This window comes from Arctopsyche grandis, chromosome 7 (genome assembly GCF_051622035.1).
Source record: "Arctopsyche grandis isolate Sample6627 chromosome 7, ASM5162203v2, whole genome shotgun sequence".
Classification (NCBI taxonomy): domain Eukaryota; kingdom Metazoa; phylum Arthropoda; class Insecta; order Trichoptera; family Hydropsychidae; genus Arctopsyche; species Arctopsyche grandis.
Genome location: NC_135361.1, coordinates 21,399,522 through 21,424,262, shown reverse-complemented (window position 1 = coordinate 21,424,262; position 24,741 = coordinate 21,399,522). Strand labels below are relative to the sequence as shown.

Below are 24,741 nucleotides of genomic sequence, written 5' to 3'. Positions count from 1 at the left end.
TGTCTTAAATGCTCGCATCTCAGTCAAAATCCGTCTACTACATGAATCGTCATCGGCAGTAAAGGGTTAACAGAATAGAACCACATTTTAGATACATATGTCGCATCGCACGTGCATACAAATTCTCCGTTCTGAAGTTGAATGTAGCTAGTGAAAATTGGATGAAAAACAAATCGTTTTTCAATACAATAGTTTCTACTTTTATTCGAATATGTATGTATTGTAGAGTGGAGTGTTGTACAAATCATGTAACAATGTAGCGCACCAGGCGGTCGCTATGAAATACCGTACATAAATTACACTTTAGTATCGCACATTGTGACGATTTAGTCCATAGGAAGTTTGCTTTGCTATTTTCTACCCTTTCCTCTATGCATTTGCTGTGTAAATCTTAGGAAAACTGGTTACACTTAAATCTTTACTATTGTGCATATAATCTAGCTCGTTTCTGTATGAGAGCTTTGAATAACTTCGATGTTGTTTTTATTGACCTTTCTAGACTTGTAATGGAATATGTTTGATAAAAGATAAATCCAAGTCAAAATGAATCACGTTCTTAGGTTTTAAGTGTAGGATTATGAATCTTGGATTACCACTTGTGTTATAAAGCCACAGCGTAGTTCACTCCTTATGCTATTTTTTACCAGTAGAAAGGTCATGGCTTCAAATCCTTGCTAGAATCGATTAATTATTCGATTCATATATGCTGCTGATTAGACCTGCTAGAATTTGTAGTTTTATTTAGCTTTATTTTTGATATGGATCCAATAAAATCGGCATCCTCCCCCGTTCAGTTTTTCGCAAATTCATCGCATGTCGAATTTGTTGATTGTTGATTGTACCTGTTTGTCCATAGATAACGCTATTGTTTTATAATGTTAATTACAAAAATTTGACCATAGGTTAGTTAAAAATTTGACCATAGGCCATTACAGGTTACCCCAAAGAAACATCTATGGCTCAACTTGCACAAATTCTAAACACATTCTACAATGTACATACTACTACAGTTAAGCTATAGTGACATCACAGATATACTCCGGGGTGTCACTATATAAAAGTAGGGGACCTAGATTGGAACCTTGAGGAACACCAGAATGGGGTAGGGTATTCATTAGAAATCCTGCCGCAGTATGACGCATATTTCCTCCGATTCATAAAGTAGATTTATAAAAAGCTCAAAATATTACCACATAAGCCCAACTTAATTTTACAAATCTGGTGACTAATAAGGTCAATAACTTTCTTGAAATGCGGGTACATGGGTATCGTAGCGTGGACGTGTAGATAGGCTTTCAAGATTGGAGTGAAAAACACAGCACTAGTGGTAGATGCATTTTATTGTTTTTGATCCGTCGGTTTGCTAACTCTGAATGAAGCTCGGACCAAAACCCCTAAATATTTATACCCATACCAAATATATTGGTTTTTGTAACTGCAGGATTCATTGAACAACCTTTGTTACGGATATTGGATGACGTTATTGCTGAAACGTGATTTTTTTAATTGAAATTTAACCGAGTATTATTTAAAGTTAAAGCTGATTTTATATATTGTGGCTTCGGTTTTGTCAATGATATTAAAATAGCTGTAATGGATTGTTTTCGGAAATGTCTCATTTTCCATTCCGATATTTGAATATTTGAGATTTAGAGATAACTAATCTATTCGTCGCCACAATTCGCTAGCAAACCGAATCGTTTTCCTCCCCAAATTGAAAATTCTTTCATCAAAAAGTGATTTTCCCTACGACGCCGACGGACAGGTGTTCAATTCGAACGAACGCCCTCGGGAAAATTCCGACTGTTTTCCTCTCAAAATCGAACTCATCATCGTTAAGTCCTCATTCCCGCGCACATTTGGCCGAAATGAGAGTGTAAAATATAAAATGCTTATATTCTAATGCTTTAATGTGAAGTATCTCGATTGCGATTCAATTTTCAATACATTTTATACATACGTATATAGTTTTGAATTAATTAATGGTATTTTAATCTACACACCGACCAATTTTGTCTCCTTGTCGGCCTTATCTCTTGGTGATAACTGGATAAATGATTACTAGTTAGGTGGTGTGGGAAAGGGGCTGTGTGGTCGACGATAAATCATAGCCAGGGCCGGATCTTGACCGCGGGCCGCCTCTGGCATCCCCTGGGAAAACCGAGCGATACAATATGACGCCAGAGCACTTTAAGGTTGTCTTCGGCGTTGCGAACTTTTAACTTTAACTCGCTTTATTGCCGCATTTCAAGTTTATGCAACCGTCACAGACATCTTGGAGAATAACTTTGGCGTACGACGATGTTTTATCCGCAAGTCCTGAGGAAATTTCTGTGATGAAATACCAAGCAAAGCGCAAAATGGATAATAGACTTTTCCTAGCAATCTCGCCTTGTAATTTTACGCTATCGCAAATTTGGCGTACAAACATTTGAGGCTTTTCAACGGCATGGTCAGGCTTTTACCTTTCCCTATTGAATAGATATTTAAACATTTTCTTCAATTCATTTATACGGCGTTAAGCTACTTGTCTTTTCTGTTTTAAATCATAAAAACGCTTCATTATATCTATAGAAATTAAAAACGCCTAAATGAACATTTTCCTTCTCAAAGGAAATCACAAATGATCTTTGAATTACTAAATAATTCTTATCACAAATGATATTTGAGTAACTAGAGTAGGTAAAACAATTCGCAATATTATATGTATAATAATTAAAATAAAATATGTTACAGTCCAAGTATTTAAACCAGTTCGTTCATGAACGTGGTTTGTTCATACACGAACTGTTGGTTTTCGTAAAATGCTAACAGTCAAAAGCTATCTTCAAATAGACTTACCAGGTGTCGCATGAAGCTTTTATGTGTCAATACGCCAAGTATGCGAAAAAGAAATCCTACGGAAACCGTATTACAACGTTGATACAATTCCCATTTCCGTCCATTTTAAAAATATTGGAACCCAGGATAAGCACACATATGTATGTAAATATACACATGATGGGACAAACGATTGATAATACTTTTATTTCTAATTGTTTATGTATGAACAAACTACATATGTAGTTCGTTTATCAATTTGTTTTGTTGTGTACACTATAACTAGTCAGATTGAACGAATTACATACATAACTAACGAAAGGTACACTTGGACTGTTACACATACATATATTGATATCCATCTGTTATTTAGTGACATTTCTCTCTGAGGAAAATTATTTTTATGCATAAATGACCTATATATGTATGTATGTACATATTTGCAGTGAAATAAAATAAAAATTAATGGAACACGTATATGAAATGTTAATATTTCAATTCTCATAAATATATTTGCCAGGGCATCCTGCATTACGTAGGCTACATGTGAAGTCTAACCCTTTTTTATTGCGCTCGCGTTACATTATTTTCAAGTCGTAAAGTGCTGTAATTTTTCGGCCGTTTAAACGGGGCGTCCATTTATAAAATATGTCAGAGTTTATCGTGTGGCCACATTATAAAATACCACGTTTTTTCATACCTCTTCCTCTCTCCCTCTCTCTCTCTATGTGACTTTTTAGCAATCACCACACGTAAATTTCACCCTTGTTTGACTTTTCGGCGAAGCTTTTAACGTAACGTTCAACGCTCCCACACCAAAAACGATATATGCATATATGACCAAATTCAATTTTGCTTATGATTTGTATTATTTATTTTTCAGAAGGTGCGCGTTTTCCAACAGGGTGTTGAAGAAGCATCGGCACGTGTGATCGCTTTGGAAGCTGCACGTGCACGTTGGACACCACCGGGTGATGCACGCGAGGCTCGTGCTCAAGCAGCAGGCTTGCGTGCTCGTCCTGCTCCAGCAGGAACTCTTCGTGATCTACCTCAACAGGTTACAGCACTTCAGAGGGCTCGTGTACCCATTGCAAATCATTTGCTACTTGCTCTCGATGACCTCACAGCTAGGTTTGTGAAATGAAGTGAATCTATAAAAAAAAACTGTACATATGTATGTGTGTAATCTTATGTTTCGGTCTGCATTTTTCAGGACGAAAGTGCTTCAAATCGCTACCGAGGAGAGGATTAAGCAATTGGAAGAATTTGGCAAGGACGGGGGTGCTGCTGCTAGTCAAGGTTTCTTGGCTGGCTCCGTGGAACCGCCTTGGGAGCGAGCCGTTACCCCCAACAAAGTGCCTTACTATATCAAGTTAGTGTACTTTTGATTATTACAAGCTTTTTATTAGATTCACTGAATGTATATATACATATGTACATGGCACAATATTTGAACCACGTTCACTCTTCCGATTTGATATTTTACCGACATACAGGAGCTAGCTCGAATTAAAAGTAAGCATAACGTTTGAGGAGTTTTATCATTAACGAAATCATCGGGATCGACTCTCAGATCGATGCGATGACAGCTGGCTATCAGAAACGCCTGCTCGCCACCCCTAGTTAACCTCACAGGTCACATAGTCGAACAATTAAAACAGTTAATTTTATCTCATATAATTACCTACATTATCTATATACGATTAGATAAAGTACATACATATTATGATCATGAGAAAATTTTATCTCAAGATTTTGACTGGGTTGTAATCAGAATCTAATTGATCTCGTATCCATGGTTTTAAAAATGTGTGTATTAATGTATCTGTATATTTTCATCCTGTCACATTGAAACTATTGTTGACACTAAGACTATTTTATTTATTTTAAAATACTTGGGAAGGTGGCAAAGCCGATAGACAAATTTTATATGTTTTTAGGTTATGTGACAAAACCAGTACATTTTTTCAAAAGAATATTTCTAAATGCTTGATTTTTTAAATACGTTAATGAACAGAAAATCATGGATGCACATTAATAAAATTAAAAAAAAAATCTATTTTAATATTTATAAACAGGCCCATCCGAGGATTCTGCCAAGACAAATATCCAAAAAACCAAAACTGTACTGGCAAAACCAGTACGAATGGTCACCTTATGATAGACCCAAGGAGATAGTCCCTGTTTACAAAAAAAAAAAACAATGCAATTAGAAGTGAAAAAATATGTAAAATACTAAAACAATAGCAAGAAGAATCAGCAAAACTTTTAAACAAAAAATAAGTAAAAATTAAAAACAAGAAAATAAAACACTTGAGATAATTGACAAGATTATTTTTGAAAAGGGTTAGGTTATTTGAAGTAATTAATTAATTGATTGGGTAAACTATTCCACTTTGGCCACCCTTTTATTAAAGAAGAAATCTCTATATATATTTTATTCGGATTTAAGTTTTAAGTTTTTAGAGTATGATTGGAATGCCTTGCGAAAATTAAATACCCATTTGATGACACACACCTTTGAATAAAAGAGTGAATGAAATGTTATTTTTAATTTTACGTTATATTTTTACACACCTTATATTTTTATACACATTATATTACACCTTATGATTAAGTTTAATTATTTTAAGAAGTTGAATTTGTAGATTAATATTGATAGCAAGAATTTTTATTATTGATAAAAAAATTTTTGATCAATTTTTTAAGATTGTAAATTTGATATTAATAATATTTTTATTATTTTGCTTGTGATTCAATATATTATATGTATAACTGTTATTTGTTTACAGTCATGAATTGGAAACAACTCATTGGGATCATCCTAAAATGATTGAATTGATGAACTCGCTCGCCGATTTGAACGAAGTGCGATTCTCAGCGTACCGTACTGCTATGAAGTTGCGCACAGTACAAAAAGCCCTTTGCAGTAAGCGCCTCATTTTACGACGCACTTAAACTTTATTTGATATATGCTAATTCATTTATAATTCTTTCAGTGCATATGCTACAGCTGCCATCCGCTTTGGAAGCCTTTGACACTCACGGCCTACGAGCTCAGAACGATAAACTAATAGACATTCCTGATATGATCACTGTTCTTACGTCGTTGTATGAAGTAATTGCAGCTGAAAACCCTAGTCTCGTCAATGTACCCTTATGTTTGGACCTCGCCATCAATTGGCTGTTGAATGTGTACGACAGCCAACGCACCGGTCAAATTCGAGTTTTGAGCTTCAAAGTAGGACTTGTCCTATTGTGCAAGGGACATCTGGAGGAAAAATACAGGTTAAAATTCATTCATCTACATTATAATTCGATATTTGATCGTTTTTTATTGATTGGTATTCTATTGTAGGTATTTGTTCCGACTTATCGCCGATCCATCATGCATGGCCGACCAACGTAAGCTCGGCCTATTGCTCCACGATTGCATCCAAGTGCCGAGACAACTCGGAGAGGTTGCTGCATTCGGTGGCTCAAACATTGAACCGTCAGTTAGATCATGCTTTGAAAAGGCTTCATCCACTGCCAGAGAAAAGACCGCTACACTAGAACGTGGAAAAGGTAATATTCATTAATCTTCCTTGTTTGCTCAATGCTGAACATCTTGGTCATTGATATCATCTGCTATAATATGATTATCCACACCTCCCGGTCCTGTTCAAAGTAGAAAGCAGCATTTAGAGAAAATCCTGTCAGTTGTTTAATTTCGTCTGACCATCTTATGGGAGACCAACCTCTTGCTCGCCTTCCCTATAGTGTTCCGGTGACTACTAAAAATAATGCTTAGAAAGACTCTCCACAACATGTAGGAAGTCTATCTGAAACTGCTAGCTCTTTGAGGATGGAGATGTTCGTGTGGAATGGAATGCGCAGCATCCACCTCCAACACCACATTTCTAACATGTTCCATTCTCTCTTTTTAAGCACCCACGTGTCGACTCCATACATTGCAATGAGGATCACCAAAGATCACACCAGACATATTTTCGTTCTTCTCATTGGTTTTTCCATATCTTTGTCAAATTGATCATCGCCGTTTTCACCATTCCTATTATTTTACGGATTTCTGATTGGCATCCTCCTTCTCTTGAGATCAAGGCACCTGGGTAGATAAAATCGTTGACTTCCTCATAGGCCTTTGAAGCATTGGACTTTATGAGAGACTTGAATCTGTTAATGAAGAGGATTTTTGTTTTATTTTTGTTTATCTTTAGACCCAGGTGCTTACTCTCTATTTCTATTCTACGAAGTAGTTCCGCCATTTCATCTTCATTGCTAGCCATTAATGTCGTGTTGTGCACAAATCTAATATTAGAAATCTTTCCGACGCCTATTATTTATTTATTATTACAAAATATGTAATATATCTTTTTAAGAAGAAATTGTTGTCTACGTTAAAGTGCTTAGAGATAATATATAAATTTTTTGTAAATTTAAATCCAAATTGAAAATTGTGGATGTTCATAGTGAACAATAAATAAATAAATATTGAACTTTATATACATATACATACATAGGTGATTTATTTGTAACACAGTTTTTTGAATCTTTTATTCAGATTCCAAAGATAAGGACGGAGATAAGACATTGGAGCGCAATGGTGATGGACAGCCTGCTGCTATTGAAGCTGTTCACTTTTTGCATTGGTTACAACGAGAGCCACAATCCATGGTTTGGCTTCCAGTCTTGCATCGTCTTGCAGCTGCAGAGCATGCCAAGCATCAAGCTAAATGCAACATATGCAAAGAATATCCCATCGTTGGTTTTAGGTAATTTTTTTTAAATAAAAAAATAAATAAAATGCTGTGTAATAAATAATCTAATATTTATACTTAATATTTACAGGTACCGCTGTTTGAAATGTTTCAATTTCGACATGTGTCAAAAATGCTTCTTCAACGGTCGCAAAGCTAAGAACCATAAGCTTACCCATCCCATGCAAGAATATTGTACTGCTGTAAGTTGGCAAATCCTAAACAGTTATAAATTCTGTATATATTTACTATATTTTATGTATATTTCATCAGACAACATCCGGTGAAGATGTGCGCGATTTCACCCGAGCTCTCCGCAACAAGTTTAAGTCTGCCCGCTACTTCAAAAAGCATCCTCGAGTTGGCTATCTACCAGTGCAAACCGTGTTGGAGGGAGACGCTCTTGAATCGCCGGCACCGTCGCCTCATCATCATCCAGCTCGTGCCACACATCCTCATCCAACTCACGCTCCGGCAACCTCAAGTGACGATATGCACACTCGTCTAGAGATGTATGCTTCCAGACTTGCACAAGTCGAACTAGGCGAAAGGCAACGAACTAACTCAACACCCGATAGGTACGTTCACGTGTAGCTAAAAATCGATTTTGCGCTAATGATTCAACTATTATTATGATTAATTGTAGTAAAAACGATTACAGTGACGACGAGCATCAATTGATAGCCGCTTACTGCCAATCTCTCAACGGTTCATCTTCAGGAGTCGGTGGAAATAATGATAACGAACCACCACGAAGTCCCGGACAGGTTATGACAATCATCCATCAGGAACAGAGGGAGGAATTGGAAGCCATGATTAGGTTTGACTCTATACATGTTCATATTGAATTGATTTTGATTGATAAATTAATATTAAAACGAACATTTTGGACGTTATAGGGAACTTGAAGAAGAAAATGCGAATTTGCAAGCCGAATACGAACGACTTAGAGCTAAATCAACACCAGGTTCCACTCCTGAAGAACAACATAACAATAACGAAAACAGAAATCATGCCCCTGATCAAGTATGAATCGCTATTCAATATGAAATATTCTTTTAATTGTTTTTTTTCTTATTTTATTTATTATTTTTAAAGGACATGATGGCTGAAGCTCGTCTATTACGACAGCACAAGGGAAGATTGGAAGCTCGTATGCAAATTTTAGAAGATCACAACCGACAATTAGAAGCTCAACTGCAGCGACTACGTCAGCTGCTAGACGAGGTTTGTGTTCGTGACAATCTTAATCTTCAACTGTGTATTACAGGTATATAATTTGTTATTGAATTTGCAGCAACCAGGTCAAAGTGCTTCGCCAGCTCGCACCGGAACCCTTCAGACGAGGGCAGTAACTGCCTCCCAGTTAGCTACGGACTCCCCGGCAAAAATGCATAATGGAGTGTACCATGACTCAGTCACAAGTCAGTATTCAATTAAATCGATTTAAAACCTACCGAATAAGCGTACTATTATATAATTATTTGGTGATGGAATAATTCTATTCTACAATACGATATCAAAACAATCATCACTATTTTCTTCACTGCCTTTGGAATTATGTAGTATTCTCATTCAACTGTGTATAATATAAGGAATCAATCATGTCAAAATTTTATTTTGAACTAACGCACACGCGGTGATGGGCACTGTATTAATATTTGAACCGGGATGGGTTATTTTGTAGATGGTCGATGGTCAGAACAGGGACGCGAAAGCTCACTGGAGAGGCCTCCGCCTCCTCCTCATCCACCGCAATCACTGCAACCGACATCAGTCGGCGCTCTAATGCACTGCGCAGGTACAATTGCATGCATCTATTAAGTATTCTATTTAAACATTCACAACTCCATGCTTAAACTATCATCTAACAAATTATCATTAAGTTAATAAATTGTTCTGTAATTTGTTTCAACAATCAGCTACAGGACGGATACCTTAAGGTAATTTATTGATTATATCGAAAACATGGGTTCAACTTCGTTTGTAATACTTATATCTTTTGATTCAATTTATATACATATATAATTTTTTAATAAATCTTTTCCTTTTACAGATGATTTAAGCAGAACAGTTGAAGAATTGGTAACGGTCATGACTGATGAGGGAAGCAGTGTGCCACCACACTACACCAATGGCAAATCTATTCACAAATAGATTCTTCTTATTGGTGCTCGTCACTATATAACGATATAATAAATAAAAAAAGCATTTATATTAACCTTCGAAGGAAACTTCGCATTTAACTCAATTATGACAAAACTATCTCGTTGCGCTTGTACCGAAGATACTTATCAGAGCTGGAAAAAAAAAGCTGCGAAAAATTAAATTTATATAAAATTTTATATGTCCCTTTTTTTACTGTACCCATACGTATTTACTTTAAACTCGCCAAAAATGGGGATAGTTATTCAGTTACGAAATGAATGAACGTAACGACGGTTGAAATTATACGAAGTTATTTTACATTCTTATATTATTATATACATAACTTATTAATTGTAAGTCATTTATTAATAAACTTTTATATATTAATATATTAACTGATACAATTGACTCAGTCTGCATGATTTATCAGTCTCGTCATTAGGAAAATAGTTGTACTATTGTTAAGTAATGACCTGTTTTCTCTAGTAGATTTCAAAAGACAATGTTGAACAGCTGCTATAGTATTATTGGAGGGAAAAAAAAATGTTTACTTTGTAATATTATTAGTAGTTCTATTTATCGATCATTAACATGTTATCGTTGTCGTGGATGGCGATCATTTTACTAACACTTTTTATACGATTCATACAAATTAAAATGACCAATCATAAATTTATAGAATAATGAATGCCAAAGTCGGCGTGTTGTAACGACGCTTTACATTAACTCAGTGGTTTTTAAAAATTAAGAAAGATATAATCACTATCATCGACCAATTGTTTAACAATTTGCATATCACAACAACATCGATTTGTCTCTAGATGCATGCTAAAAACTTTTACCGCAGGAATACCAAACTGTTATACATAAAAATACATATTAGCGTTTCATCTCATATCATTTTTAAAAATAATAATCCATATCGATAGGCATATCTCGTCTAAAAAGTATACTGGTAAAGTCATATCCTTCATTAGTTAAAACTATGATAGACATTATTCGTCAAAGCAAAACGAAATTTAAAAAAGTTAGAGGAACTCATCAGTAAATAATACATACATATCTATGCTTGGTTGAGCTGTGTTAAGTTGCCGAATAAAAGGTATATTACATTGTTATCGTATTTGTATATACAAAATATCGATTTATATCACCAAAAATAAAGTACATGAAAGATAATCACTCATCATATTGTTTTTACGCAACATATACATAATGTATTGATTATGAAATAATAAAATACTGAAGTCATTAGAAAAGTGTTTTTTTTTTCTTTATACCATTTTCACAAATTATACACATATGTATGTGATAGTAAAAAAAATACACAATTCAAACTTTGATACTATGTATATTGTATATAAATGGTAACAATTTAATATTTATCATAAAATAAAATCATTATTTTCAAACAGATCCAATTGCTTTTGAAAAATAAATAATTGACTAATCAGTTCTTTAAGGCACTTTCATTATTCTAAATTATTAGTTAATAGCTTACAAATTATGTTAACCATATAAAACTATGAAAAGTAATACATTAATTACTTAAAAGAATAATTTTCCTATATCTAATATAGTTAAATTACAGTTAAAAATACGATTATTATTATATAAACTGTTTCGCTGCTGGGTAAGTCATAATAATGTCGTCAATGACATAAATATAGCACATAATAAGATATCACAACCTCTCCATCCAATTTTTTTTAAATAAATATATAATGCTACAGCAACATTTCATAGGTTGGTTTTAAGCATCGCCGTTTTGCCTTTCAAAATTGTTCATGGCACCAGATTGGGAATTTGTGAGCGGCCTTCGGAACAACAAAACATGAGGCTCTGGAGAATGCATCATGTAATGAACCCAATTGGGGCTTTGCTGTACTCCGATGTTTCGCCATTCAGTCTCGGTCATAAGATGTGACTTAGGCACTCTCTGTACTAGATCACAGGGTAAGATGACATGTCTGGAAAAAGCAATACAAAATTATACTTCGCAAATTTTGAATAATCTCCTTAGCTGAATGTGTGAGCATTTTACACAGAAATAGTTAGTTTAACTGATTTTCATCTTTTCAAAAATAGTTCATATATAATCATTGAAAATGAGTGTTTCTAAATATAAACGGTCGTTTTACAATAAAGTGTTATTTAAAAGCTTATTTTGCGTACAAAATTGTACAATTGTAAACATGAAAACTTGTTGAACATAACCTCACCTATATTCGTAATGGTCATCTGTGTACTTGCCAGAATATTGAATGTCGTTTATCGGCATGTTTAATGGTGATCTTTTACCGTTGAATAATCAATAGTTGTTGACAGAAAATTCCACTCTAGTGTTAGTAACTAACAGAACAATCTTTCAAAGTTTGACAGCCGAACCAACGGGGGAAAAGATCAACACCATACAATGCTTTTACGGCCATAAATGACCGTAGCAACTTAAATGACGACCATTATTTTTAATAAAAACTATTTTTCCTGAATCAAAAATAGTCCATAATCACGCCTGAACTTTTTTAAATTACTTGGTCGGTAGTATTTGAATAATTAAATTTTATCTCATTGCTATATGTATACAAAAATATTTGCTTAGCAAAGATAACCCATGAAAGATTTTATGCAAAACAAAATATTTTGGTTAGTAACTTCTTAACTACTAAACATGCAGTATTTACACCCAAATATTGAATGCCTGTGTTTTTTAATTCATTTTGAAAGATTTTATTATTTTCAACTGGTGGTAAACTTTTAAATAAATTTGGTTTTTTGGTAATATTTTGATTGTACCCTACAGTGCGCAATTTAATTTATTTTTGGAACGAAAATAATAAATGAATTGTAGAATATGCACAGAAACAAGGTAAAAATGGTTTAAAAAATCATCTCTTCATTTCACATAATATTTTTATTAAAAAATGGTGTAATTCATAAATCATATATTTTATATGGTTATTTCGTATATTTTATATACTTAATGTTTTTATATTTCATTTGTGAAATTTTTGATCACCTTGATTATAAATAACAATTTATTGAGCTTTCAAATTGGAATTAATTGTGTGTTGCACTCGAACGCCGAAAGTTAAATTTACCGGTAATTTTACCAACAAAACATATGATTGGTTGGGGTGGCCGTAGCGAGCCCGAATTAGTTCTTAGCGAATGTTAAATGCCCGAAAAAAGCGTGGTTATCATGGGTGGAGTCAACGAATCCCCCCTCATACCCACCCCCCCATACCCCCCGAGTTCGAAAATTAATTAATTAATTCGAAAAATATTTTCCATTCTCCTAGGAGTACACGTAAAGGAAAGAGATGGATACGATAACGAGAAAAATACTATGTGTAGTATTTAAACTACGCATTCAACATTCGAAATTCGTTGTGAATGTATCGGGATCGCAGATTAGTAGAAGAGATAAATAACCGATTTGAGTTATCGTATCCATCTCTTTCCTTTACGTGTACTCCTAGGAGAATGGAAAATATTTTTCGAATTAATTAATTAATTTTCGTACTGGGGGGGGGGGGGATATGAGGGGGGATTCGTTGACTCCACCAATAATAACGCCCCTGACCACGACTTTTTCGGGCATTTAACATTCGCTAAGAACTAATTGGGGCCGCCAGGTAGACCCGTTTTTAAGGATTTAAGGTCTGTTCATACCTATCCAGCACGACCCGTATCCTGCAAGTGCGGATAGTATTCTTTGGTACATTATATGGACGTATTCATACTCCATTCGCGCATGCGCATTTACGCATTCATGCGCGTTCATATAGAATTTACTAAAGAATACTGTCCGTACTTGCAGGATACTTGCAGGATTCGGGTCGTGCTGGATAGGTATGAACAGACCTTAATTCATATATGTGTCACTGCGCACTTTAGGGTTAAATTAAAAGAAACTCTCTCGAACGTTTTTAACAATATAATAGTTTTTCAATTCAATACTGATTAAGAATTACAAAAGCATTTATAATTAAAAGGGGATATAAAATACTACAAAGCCTTTGTAATATTCCAGTTTTTTTTTTTGAAGTTGGCACTCAAAACCTTTATTATATAAAAAAAAATCATATTCAAAATTATTGTTTATTATAAAACTTTTTACAAGTACATATAAGATTCTATCTACATTTAATAATCGTCGACAAACAATCAAAAGACAATAATTATATATCATGTAAAACAACACATCAAATTAAACATTCATTTCAAAGATCTCCTTTATCTACAAGCTCTTGAACAAGATCAGCCATCTTCCTTCGGCACAATTCATTTGATGTCCATACTGGTATTATTTCTAACGAATCAATTGATGTGTCTGCATCCTGGAATAAGTAAAGTCCACAGATGAATTATATTATATAAATAAATTTATTTAAATGCATCTGATGTAAACATAATTTAACTAATTACTTTATCTTGATATAAATCTGGTGCTTGATCACTATCGCATGTTGAAATGGGAATCATATCGAGAGCCAATCCCAAACCAAATTTACCACATTTATGGAATTCCTCATCAATCCTAAAAATACACACATTGTTTTTATAAAAAATATATAGATATGTGTATAAAATATGAAATTATATAAGTGAAACATACATTTCCCAAAGTGTATCTTTATCATATATTTGAGAACATCTTTGGCATTCATCTGTAAGTTGCATCAGTCTTGTATGCAATGTTTCATGATACATTTTCAATAAATCAGTTAAATGCTCTGCTCGTTGGTCTCTCGATGTACAGCAATAAATCAAATTTGCCAAATCTAAAGCAGGAGAACCATATCGAACCAATTGAAAATCTACTAAGCATACCTAGAAATTTGATTTATGTTTTTGTTACCATTGATTAATTAATTGGGGATTAATAAAATGGGATATGTACTTCGTCAATTGTGCCTTCCGGTGAATATTTAAACAAAATGTTATTGGTCCAACAATCTCCATGACAAAATACTGCTAATGGCTCGTTGGGTGAAACTAACGATACCATCTTCGTGAAGAATGTTCCATCACCAACAAAATCATCAAATTTTTTCAAATATTTTGTCCTGTCGTCTTCCGAGGGCAAAGCTTCTTTCACCATTGCTAAAGCATTTCTAGACGCAACATTGTAATACCCACGATACCATTCTTCATGTTCAACATCAAACAAACCTAAAATAGTAAGTAATTTCCAGTTGTCAAATATTAACTTTACCATCCCATTGGAACAAAAATATATGCAATTTTTTTCACTTTACCTTCAGATATACCGTCTTGTAGATTGAGAAGTTCATAAAACTCTTCAGTCCTCTGTTGCTTCATCGCTAAAGAGAGTGCATGAAAATGAGCTAACTCTTTCAACACAGCGGCACATTGTTCCGTAGTCAATCCTGATTTTCTATCGGCCATACTAAAGCCTCGGCAGTGCAAATCTTCAAGGATGAGCACGTCATTTCTCGCCAAATAACAGTGCGGTATGGCTTTGAATGATTCGCTGTCGTTTAAAAATTCTCTTTGAAAGCTTAACAGGGCTGGATTTATTTTCGTGTAGAATGCCACCTCGTTACAGAAGAGAGCATCGCTCTTGTATGCTTCTCTCCTGACAATACTATCAGGTAAACATTTATATATTATCGACCTCTCCCAGGGTTGTTTGACATTGTCATCATTTTCAACAGAGTTCCGTTTTATTTTGAAACCTTCAACGTATACTCGATATAGCATTGCTGTGTAATTATCTCCCCTTCCCGAACCAGGCGCTAGCTGAAATAATTAGGATTTAATGTACATATGTACATGTTTATTTTTAAATTTCATCAAAATCTGCTTTATAATTGAATGATAATTTATAAAGAGTCAATATTTTAACTAACAGAAGCTATTTTATCTGCAATTATTCAATTCTTGCTTTTGATGAAGGTCAAAATATTTTCAGTGTTTGGTAGAGGAAGCAACTAGACTTTAGTGTTTCCTCTTCTAGTAACTAGATACTTGTTGGGAAGGCCATTATCTAGTAATTTCCGTTTATTAGTTAATGATTATGATTGATTAAGTGAATTCAATGACGTGTTTATGCTATGGTAGATATGGTTAACCGTTTGCCCGCGGCCGTCTTCTATGGAAGCTTTGGGCGACAAGTCTGTAGCGCGGCTGTCTTCCATAGAATTTCTGAATTTTGCACGGGATTTTAAGGCTTATATGTGCCTATTTCAACTGTTTTAAGGTTCAAAATTGGTTGAATATATTACTGAGAGTTGAATTCCATCTATTCAATTTGCTTAAAATGAATATATACCAGTCAAAATTAGTTTTTTGTGGAACCATACTGAAACCTCGTTTATGTGATGTCACGTCTTCATACAATTGAGACGAATCGTCTCAATTGTATGAAGAATGATTATTTGACAATTAAGCCGAAACTACGAGACATATTATGTATTTTATTGTTTAAAATAATACTTTATGTGCTAATTAACATATCTGGTTACTTGAGTAAATATTAAAATCTGTATTTAAGGTCGAAAACTCGATTGCCAAATTCGCGAAAAAGGTGCCGCGTACAGGGCTTGTTCGCTATATTTATTGCCGCGGGCAAAGGGTTAAGCATCATCGCCAGAAATTATATATGTATAGGTATATATAGGTACATACATATATACATATACTGACTGAAATGATAATTTACTTATTTTTTACTAAAAAACTAAAAATTTTGTACCTCTTAAAGCAGATTTTAAAAATTGTTCATGTCAAAAATGATAAGTTATGTATATGAGACAAGATTGTAAGAATATAATTGGAAATAATGAATGAACTCTTCAAATAAATGCACTTTTTAAATGATAAATAATTTCGTATGTAACTTTAAATGTTATTACTTACATACATTCATTTAATAAGTATACATAATAAATATTTATTTATCAAAGTAATTTAAATAAGAATTTAAAATTTTTTTTCTTAAGAATAACAATGCACTTAGCTAAATTTATGTGTTTTTATGTACATATGTATTTGAAAAGGTTCTAACTAACAGTCAAAATAGGTGCAGTTAAAACCCTTTCAAAAGAAGGTATGTATTAAAAAATTTAAATACCTGGAAAGAAGACAGAGTCACATCTGGATTCTCTTCATTCATTAGTTCTTGCAAGAATTCTAAAGAGATTTTGGAAGCCATCGTATAATTGTTATGAAGTCAAAACCTCACATCCATAATAGAAATTGACGAAGAAGAGCAATTTCATGGACAAATATGCAGTATGCAGTTGTTGGTGCCGCGACGGGTACTAAATCATGCGGCACAAGGTGGACCCTACGTTGAAACAATGACAATTTATCCTGTGGGGAACTAAGTGACTAATTTAGCTATAATAGCGGTGCGCGGTCTCTAGTTGAACTGAAATTACACTATTATGACAAGCCGCCCTCGTAATTTGTAAACCAGCATATTATAAACGGTCGATATTAAATTAATTTTTGCTCGGATATGATTTCACAAGCTGATGAAACCGACGAGCTTTCTGTTTGGAATCATTTATTCATAAAATATCGTATGAAGATTGTATGCATGTACGTACATATGTATGCAGATTAAAAACAAATGTGATGACTGAAATAATAAGCAATTTTTAAAGGTTGTGGCTATTTGTAGGTACTATATCTGCAAATGATTGGCTATTTGCAGGTACTTTATCTGCGAATTATTGGCTATTTGCAGGTACTATATATGCGACAGGCGCAAAGCCTTCTGCGCTTGCGCGTGAACTGTCACTGTCAGCGTGTTTACTGTTAAAAGTTTGTTTTAAACCTCTTAAAATTTAGTTCGAGCTCGTAAAATGTGAGGTAGAGTAAAAAATATAATGCAAATTAATTAATATTATTAATTGTTAGAAAATTATTATCATATACAACGTATAATACCTACATACAAGTACAAGCCGCGAACTAGCTAAATGATATAAATCTATTATAATAACGTGCGAAATTTATTTGCCTCATGTATAATGAAGGATTGATTAAACAAGTCTAGCATACATTAATTGTAAAGTTCACGCGCATGCGCAGAAGGCTTTGCGCCTGTCGCAGATATAGTACCTGCAAATAGCCACAAACATTTTTAAATGCAATATGCACTTGATCACATTTATGTAATACTAGATTTATATCAGTATGACTTATTAAGTGAGAATTTTGAAATATCTTTTAATTGACTTTTTAAATGTACATTTTTAAATACACTTAGTATTTCTTTCTGGATGATAATACTTTCATTGCTTTTCTCATTTAAAAATAATAATGAGGACACACAAACAAGTTCATTTTTGTAACAACGAGGTTAAATCCATTGACTCTACTTGGTTTAATAAGGAAATTTTGTTTGTTGCATTTTTGTACAAGTGAGTAATACTTTACTCATTGCATAATTTTAATTATATTTGGCACAAAAATACTCTTGAAAATTTGAAATTTGAAATATGGACATGGAAAGCAATATTATATTCATACATATTTTGGAATAAATAATAAAAGACAAGCACAAGACTCTAATATCAAATATTTTTATTTATCATTATTCGAAAACCTGTTTTAAAGTCAGACAAAAATCCTTGTTTCAAAATATACAAATTTTATGTAACATAAATTATTTTTTTACAATTGTATTGTGAACAGAATAAATTTAGTTCTCTCAAATATGAACAAATTACGTATAACAAAGTAACTAAGTCAGAATCTCTTCTAAAAATTAAGGAATAAGTACAATAATTTGCATAAATATTTTATTTTTATAATAAAATAAAAAAAACCATGAAATCTTATCAGTAAAATTTATTATACATTGATTTCAAAATTAAAGTCGTTTTTTAAATATAAATCAATTCTATAAAAAAAAATACTGTTTCATTATCTATTATTTTTTGTACAAAAATAGCAACGTAAAATGTTTCTGTTACAAAACACCGATAAAAAAAATGTAGAAAAAATTGCACTTACAATTATTTCTTCAATACACAATCAATTTTAACTAAATCACAGTATACAAATATGTAAGTAGATCAATTTATCTTAATATTTACAAGCTAATAATAAGTCATTTGATGTTGTGTTAAATCTATGTACGTACATATATTCTTCAAATCACTTTCGCATACACTTCAAAATAATTTTAAAATGGAAAAAGCTCACCCAACTGTGTTTTATTTTAAGTAATGAATAGAAATTACATCAATTGTCAAATTTAAAATCAATTACATTAAGAATTTAAGATAAAGTCTTGTATTTTGGTCCATAAGTCACCATGATACTTGGTACAATATTGAGATAAATAAAACACAACTAAATATATTACATTATCAAATGTTTGTGTTAAATAATTTTGCAAATTCTTTGATGCGCCATTGAGTTACACTAATTTTGATATCGACAAGTATATTTTGGCGCTTATGTCATCGAAATAAAAATTACTTTTATGTTTCTAGAAAATAAATATATTTTTTTTGATCAATTTTATGATAATTTAGTGTGTCAAAAAGAAGTAGATACAATAAGAAACATCAAATAAAATTTTGGATGTCATAACTTTCATAGTAGTTGAATTTAGAGTTTATTGTCTTACATTCTGAATAAGATTCTATCAAATTTGGAAGATAACCTTTCAGGTTAAATAATTAAAAATTAATTTAAACTTTATATAATATATTACATACATATTACATAATATATTGAATTAGCAAAATCTAAAACAGTACTCATATAAAATTTACACAATCAACAATTCAACATTACTTGTTGATAGAAGAGATAAATTCTAATATTTAGCTTATTATAATAATATAAAAAAAGTATTTACATCCTATTTATATTTACTAGATAAAGGAAAATCAGCACATTAAAAAATTACTGTTTAAATACTGAATGTAACTAATCATTTTACTTCTTAAAATTTAATTGTATTACTAAATGATATTTTTACTGTAACTACATACATACATACATAGTTGAAATGATTTATGAATTTTTCTATAAGCGATATATTAAATTAATTTAAAAAAGTGATACAGTATAGAAAAAATGTTTTATACAAGTATTTACAAATGTATAAAATCATAAAAAAATTCTACGTTTTAAAATCCCATTCTTAACCATTTTCCTATTAATTAAATGATATAAAAAAACGTAAATCTTATAAGGTTTTTTTATGAATCTAATAAGTGTTTTCATTTTGCTAAATACATTTACTAATTTTTAAATCAGTCTCACATTGAAATTCTTTGGGCGTGTAAGTCAGATCACTCAAAATCACCATGCATGCCTTTTCAGTGCACAATTTAACCAGGCAAAGAAAACAAGTACATATCATACAACAAACAGCTCTAAAAACTTAAATTCGTACATATTCGTTATGTGAGTTTATTTTTTACATTTTTACAAACACAAATTTTTCTTTTAAAAAGTCAAGTAACAGCAGATTTTTATATTTAAATTTCATTCGATGGATTTTTTCCGTGTATATGAGACCACTAGACACTTATCTTATCACCAACATAACGTCGGCTAAAACACACAGGCAAATTACACCTAAAATTATTAACAGTATGCGAATTGACTGAATCTTAGTTTAAATCTACCTATCCTATGTTATTCTTCTGGATGCTAACTAGACAAAACTTCACTGATAATACGACTAAGCAATCTCATACACGAGCCTTTAATACAATACAATACGTTAAAATAGAGCAATGCAGAGTGATGTTAGTAGTAAAACAGAAATATTGAATTTGGTTAAATATAAAATAAAAATCACAAATGATGATTTCGTAAATGTAACAACAGTCTTTTATAGGAACAAAGTTTTAGTTCACTTAGTAATGTTTGACTGACTATGGCATAGTTACTCCGAACCTTTTCAAGTCTTCGAGTGGATGCAGAGGTCTTCGTTCCCACGTTTTACGATTTAATAGTGCTTGGGCACTTGACTGTATTTTTTCTAAAGCTCTGAAAGTATACAAAAGCAATTAGTTGCACTTCAAATGTTTAAATTAAATAAAATTTTAAACACATAATAAAACATTGATACAAGAATTATACTTGATTTTTTTCGTGAAGAACACACATGTTTAAGGGGTCGAAAAAAATAGTGGAAGAATAATTGAACAAGAGTAAACTGCCAATTTCGGTTGAGGAATGCTTACCAAATTTTGTATATAACTTGGTATTAGGCTTAAACTTGTAGATATGAAATTTCAGTTCAATAAACCAAAAGGTTTCTGAGAAAAACATAAAAAACCTCGATTCTCTAGAGTAAAAATACTACTTTCGGTTCAGATAAAAATATTTAAAAAATATAAGGTTATAAAATTTATTATTTATATTACATATGAAAAAATTTCAGTCCGATTCAGTTAGCGGCTTAGGAGATAATTGAATTCAAAAACTTAAAAAAAAGAGGATACCTATGTATAAGGGGAGGTACCATTTCCAGCCAACTTAAAAATTTGATAAAAATTTACGTCGTGTCGATAAGAATTTCAATGACCGATACTAAGTTTCGGTTCGATAGAACTAACGGTGTTCAAAAAATCCCCAAAATACACAGACACACACACACATATTTTCTAGATCATGAAAACGTGATCAGTAATCGATTCTGAGTTCGAATCAGTCAAAATCTCGAGTTCGAATTTTCGCATGATCACAAAACTCATTCTATTGTTACTACGTACACAGATAAAGTAAAAATAAACGATAAAATGCATATAAAATATTATACATAAAAATAATATTACATAATATCAGGATATATCCTTTGTTCAATCCATTCTGCAATTGTGTAAGTGTCACACACGTCATTGAGAGCATCGACAGTGGCACGAGCTAACGACGATAAGCCTCTTTGCAATCTCGGCAAATCTGCAGTCAGCTCGTTGACTCGAAGAGGAGCTGAATAATTATGGCGCACATTATACGGCGTCATCCAACCTGCAGTTCCGATTAAATAAAATTACATATAAAGAATAAAATTGAATTATATAATTTTCCCTTCATTTACATATATACAAAACTCATACCTTTTTGTCGAGTAGTTTGTTCGAGGAATTCTTTTACTTCCGCTTCAGCGACATGCAACCGATATGTCAGCTTGAAAAATGAGTTACCTAAAATATAGTAATTCAAATTTAATTTCTGAAATGCACATTTGTATGTACATATATCAGGAAAGGTTCAAAAACCTATTAATTGTTATATGTATATATTATATATCGGTCTCCGTGACGAGCCAGAATGTTAAATTACAGAAAACGCAAATATCGGAAGGCAAAGATCGAAAATCGAAAGATCTTAAGTCGAAAGATCAAAAAAAGGGTGCATGGTAAACGGTACATACTCACTTAATTTGCGCGAGCAGGATACAACATGAACAAGAGGAACAGACTTTTCCTCCCGTATTAATGTGCACGCGCAGAATACGGGAGGAAAAGCCTGTTCCTCTTGTTCCTGTTGTATCCTGCTCGCGCAAATTAAGTGAGTATGTACCGTTTACCATGCACCCTTTTTTATCTTTCGATTTTCGATCTTTGCCTTCCGATATTTGCGTTTCCTGGCGTTTCATATTCGGGTCCGTGAGGTAGACCCATATATATATATATACATATATACATACCAGGAAAGAAGCATCTTCCAAAGTAATTCCACATGTGAGGATCAGTATTGAGAGAAATCAAAGATTGTATAGGTGGTCTCAATCGAGTGTGTGGTGAAGAAGGAGATGGACAACCCAAAGCAACTCCGACAGCTTCCGATAAAGCAGCGTCAAAGTATCCGCGTGAGGCTGCCATCAGTGAAAGTGCTAACGAAGGTACGGCTGCAGGTAATAGTTCACAAAGAACTGCAAAATGATCATATCTGAAATAAGAACGAAAGCAATTAGTATAAACAAGATATTCAATAGGCAATACACATTAAAAGTTCAGTTAATACCTTTGCCATCCCGTTAGTACAATTCCGGCAAATCCTTTTTTAAACTTAGGACTTTCTTCAGTCATAACTTCCAACCAACGCAGATTATTTTCCAGGTGTCTTTTAGCATTGGGGACAAATTCTGTTTCACCAAATGCACCTTTGAATGCTGATGCACTCCAAGCAGTAGAAAATACTGAAGAGTATTTGTCCCATACATGTGTCGGAACAAATCTGAAAAATATATATTTTTTTATGTACTCAACAATGATATAAAATTTATATATTATTTAAGGATATATAATTTTATTACCTATAAATGTCTTCAGCATAGACCCATACCATTGGATCAACAAGTTGACCGATCCCCGAATCGAGCAGATCTCTCTGCGGCACATGTCTCAACATATCATCCCAAATAAGTGGACGTACACGTGGCCATCTTCGTGTCAAACCGCCAACAACACTACGTACGTGCTGCAAGAAGAGTGTGTCTCTTGGATGACTTCTGCAACGAGTGCAAGCACCCATCTGAAACACTTCATCGCAGCCTATGTGCAAAAATTTTACATCAGATGCCGCAGTGTGCAATTCCATCACCTAAAATTGATGAATTTTATATGAAATTCGATTCTATCTCTGCTGAAAATGATTGATTGGTAGTTGATATACCTGGTCGATCATTGCTTCAACGAATTCGAGGCTACGGTTAAGACTTGGGCACAATGCTTGAGGTGATTCTGGAACTTCTCTAAGATGAATGAATGCTTCTCTCTTCAAAGCAAATTCTAAATGTCCGAAAGTTTGAACGAGTGGAATTACTTCTAACTCATTGTCTTTAGCTGATCTCAGAATGTCTAATATTTGTTCTTTAGAGTAAGCATTGTGGGCTGCAATATCAGCTAGATTTCCGGTGAAAGGGAACATATCTTCATACTCCAGAAGCAAACTAGTAGCTCCTAGTGTTTTTAGAAGCGGAAATAATCTTGCAAGGTAGCTGACTTTAGGCGGTGCTCCCTTCAGATCTAAATGGACTACACGTTTGGCCGGCACGTAAGGGTTTTTAGTGTCAAGGTTTACATAGGGTATACCCAATTGATTTCCTCCTTGATTTGCATAATTATCGAACGAGCCCTGATCGTTCCCATCGCCCTCAATTCTCCGCTTCGCGATTTCATCTCTGGACGGTTGCTCCATAGCCTGAACGTCCTTGTTATCCAACGCAAATATAGACGCCTCAGTATGTACAAAGTTGTTCACGTTCTCTTCTAAATTTTGTACAAACTGAACACTATTAGAGTCGATCTCAGCCAAATTCTTCTTCTTTGAAGTGGCATCTCCTATCGATATCACGTGAGGGATTCCATTTAAGCTGTTCATGGAGACTAAAGATTCCTTTTGCAAGTCGTCAGAGGATGCTCCGACTTGAGCTCCGAGTCCAACATTGTAATGGACGCCGAATATTATGAGAACCAACAGGAGGATGGCAATGATGATGGTAGATTTTCTCCTCCAGGCTGTGAGGCCTAGTCGACCCACGTATATGCATGGAGCAAACAGCATACTACGAGAACCACCACCTCCGTGGCTCGATCTGAGGACAAAACAGAAATAAAATCATTGATATTGCTTCCACCGAGTTCCTATGACACAAACACACCGTACAGAACAATCGAATTGTTAAATGGAACGAGAATGCATTAATCATGAAAGGAGTCAAGTGCAATGAACTTACTGGCAAGGGGAGACGGAGGGTTAATAATGCTCTACGTATAAATGCACCTTTATATGTTCAAATTGTGAGTATTATTTAATACGTTTACATGTATGTTGGCATTGAATTTAGATCCGATTTAAATATTTGCGTCGCAAAAGCCTATTTTTCATGTAAAATACGGTACAATTGATTCTATTGAAATTTACGTAAATGAACATTAATCGATCAAAAGAGAGAATACGAAATGGCGCTCGTACAATACGAATACAGACCGTTTTTATTTAATTCAGAATAAAATCAATACGCATATATAAACCGAGCTGAAAAAATGTATTC

The 24,741-nt window shown here is 33.3% G+C and overlaps 4 protein-coding genes across 4 annotated transcripts in view; 1 reads left to right on the top strand and 3 right to left on the bottom strand.

The window, feature by feature from the left end:
- The window catches only part of Dys (Dystrophin), a 580,264-nt gene extending 570,365 nt beyond the window's left edge, over positions 1-9,899 (top strand). Inside the window, exons 43-56 of the mRNA XM_077434849.1 lie at positions 3,704-3,951; positions 4,034-4,192; positions 5,613-5,749; positions 5,820-6,108; positions 6,179-6,387; positions 7,385-7,595; positions 7,672-7,783; positions 7,854-8,158; positions 8,227-8,400; positions 8,480-8,606; positions 8,679-8,807; positions 8,878-9,004; positions 9,268-9,381; positions 9,637-9,899. Coding sequence (XP_077290975.1) covers positions 3,704-3,951; positions 4,034-4,192; positions 5,613-5,749; positions 5,820-6,108; positions 6,179-6,387; positions 7,385-7,595; positions 7,672-7,783; positions 7,854-8,158; positions 8,227-8,400; positions 8,480-8,606; positions 8,679-8,807; positions 8,878-9,004; positions 9,268-9,381; positions 9,637-9,737 — 2,442 coding nt within the window. The 3' untranslated portion in view covers positions 9,738-9,899. The remainder of the gene's footprint in view (positions 1-3,703; positions 3,952-4,033; positions 4,193-5,612; positions 5,750-5,819; positions 6,109-6,178; positions 6,388-7,384; positions 7,596-7,671; positions 7,784-7,853; positions 8,159-8,226; positions 8,401-8,479; positions 8,607-8,678; positions 8,808-8,877; positions 9,005-9,267; positions 9,382-9,636) is intronic.
- Positions 9,900-10,977: 1,078 nt separating this feature from the next.
- On the bottom strand, positions 10,978-12,164 carry LOC143914585 (cyclin-dependent kinases regulatory subunit-like). Its single transcript, XM_077434851.1, has 2 exons — positions 11,951-12,164; positions 10,978-11,698 (listed from the first exon to the last, which is right to left on the bottom strand). The coding sequence occupies exons 1-2, from the start codon at positions 12,007-12,009 to the stop codon at positions 11,482-11,484; spliced, it is 276 nt and encodes a 91-aa protein (XP_077290977.1). The 5' UTR covers positions 12,010-12,164; the 3' UTR covers positions 10,978-11,481.
- A 1,650-nt stretch (positions 12,165-13,814) lies between these two features.
- Positions 13,815-17,042, bottom strand: LOC143914362 (uncharacterized). Its single transcript, XM_077434554.1, has 6 exons — positions 16,831-17,042; positions 14,993-15,497; positions 14,635-14,906; positions 14,350-14,564; positions 14,160-14,271; positions 13,815-14,071 (listed from the first exon to the last, which is right to left on the bottom strand). Exons 1-6 carry the CDS (start codon positions 16,909-16,911, stop codon positions 13,955-13,957), a joined length of 1,302 nt encoding a protein of 433 aa, XP_077290680.1. The 5' UTR covers positions 16,912-17,042; the 3' UTR covers positions 13,815-13,954.
- Positions 17,043-20,158: 3,116 nt separating this feature from the next.
- On the bottom strand, positions 20,159-23,630 carry LOC143914584 (hexosaminidase D-like). Its single transcript, XM_077434850.1, has 7 exons — positions 23,361-23,630; positions 23,002-23,288; positions 22,710-22,922; positions 22,393-22,634; positions 21,800-21,886; positions 21,518-21,710; positions 20,159-20,726 (listed from the first exon to the last, which is right to left on the bottom strand). The coding sequence occupies exons 1-7, from the start codon at positions 23,613-23,615 to the stop codon at positions 20,612-20,614; spliced, it is 1,392 nt and encodes a 463-aa protein (XP_077290976.1). The 5' UTR covers positions 23,616-23,630; the 3' UTR covers positions 20,159-20,611.
- Between the last annotated feature and the right edge of the window lie 1,111 nt (positions 23,631-24,741).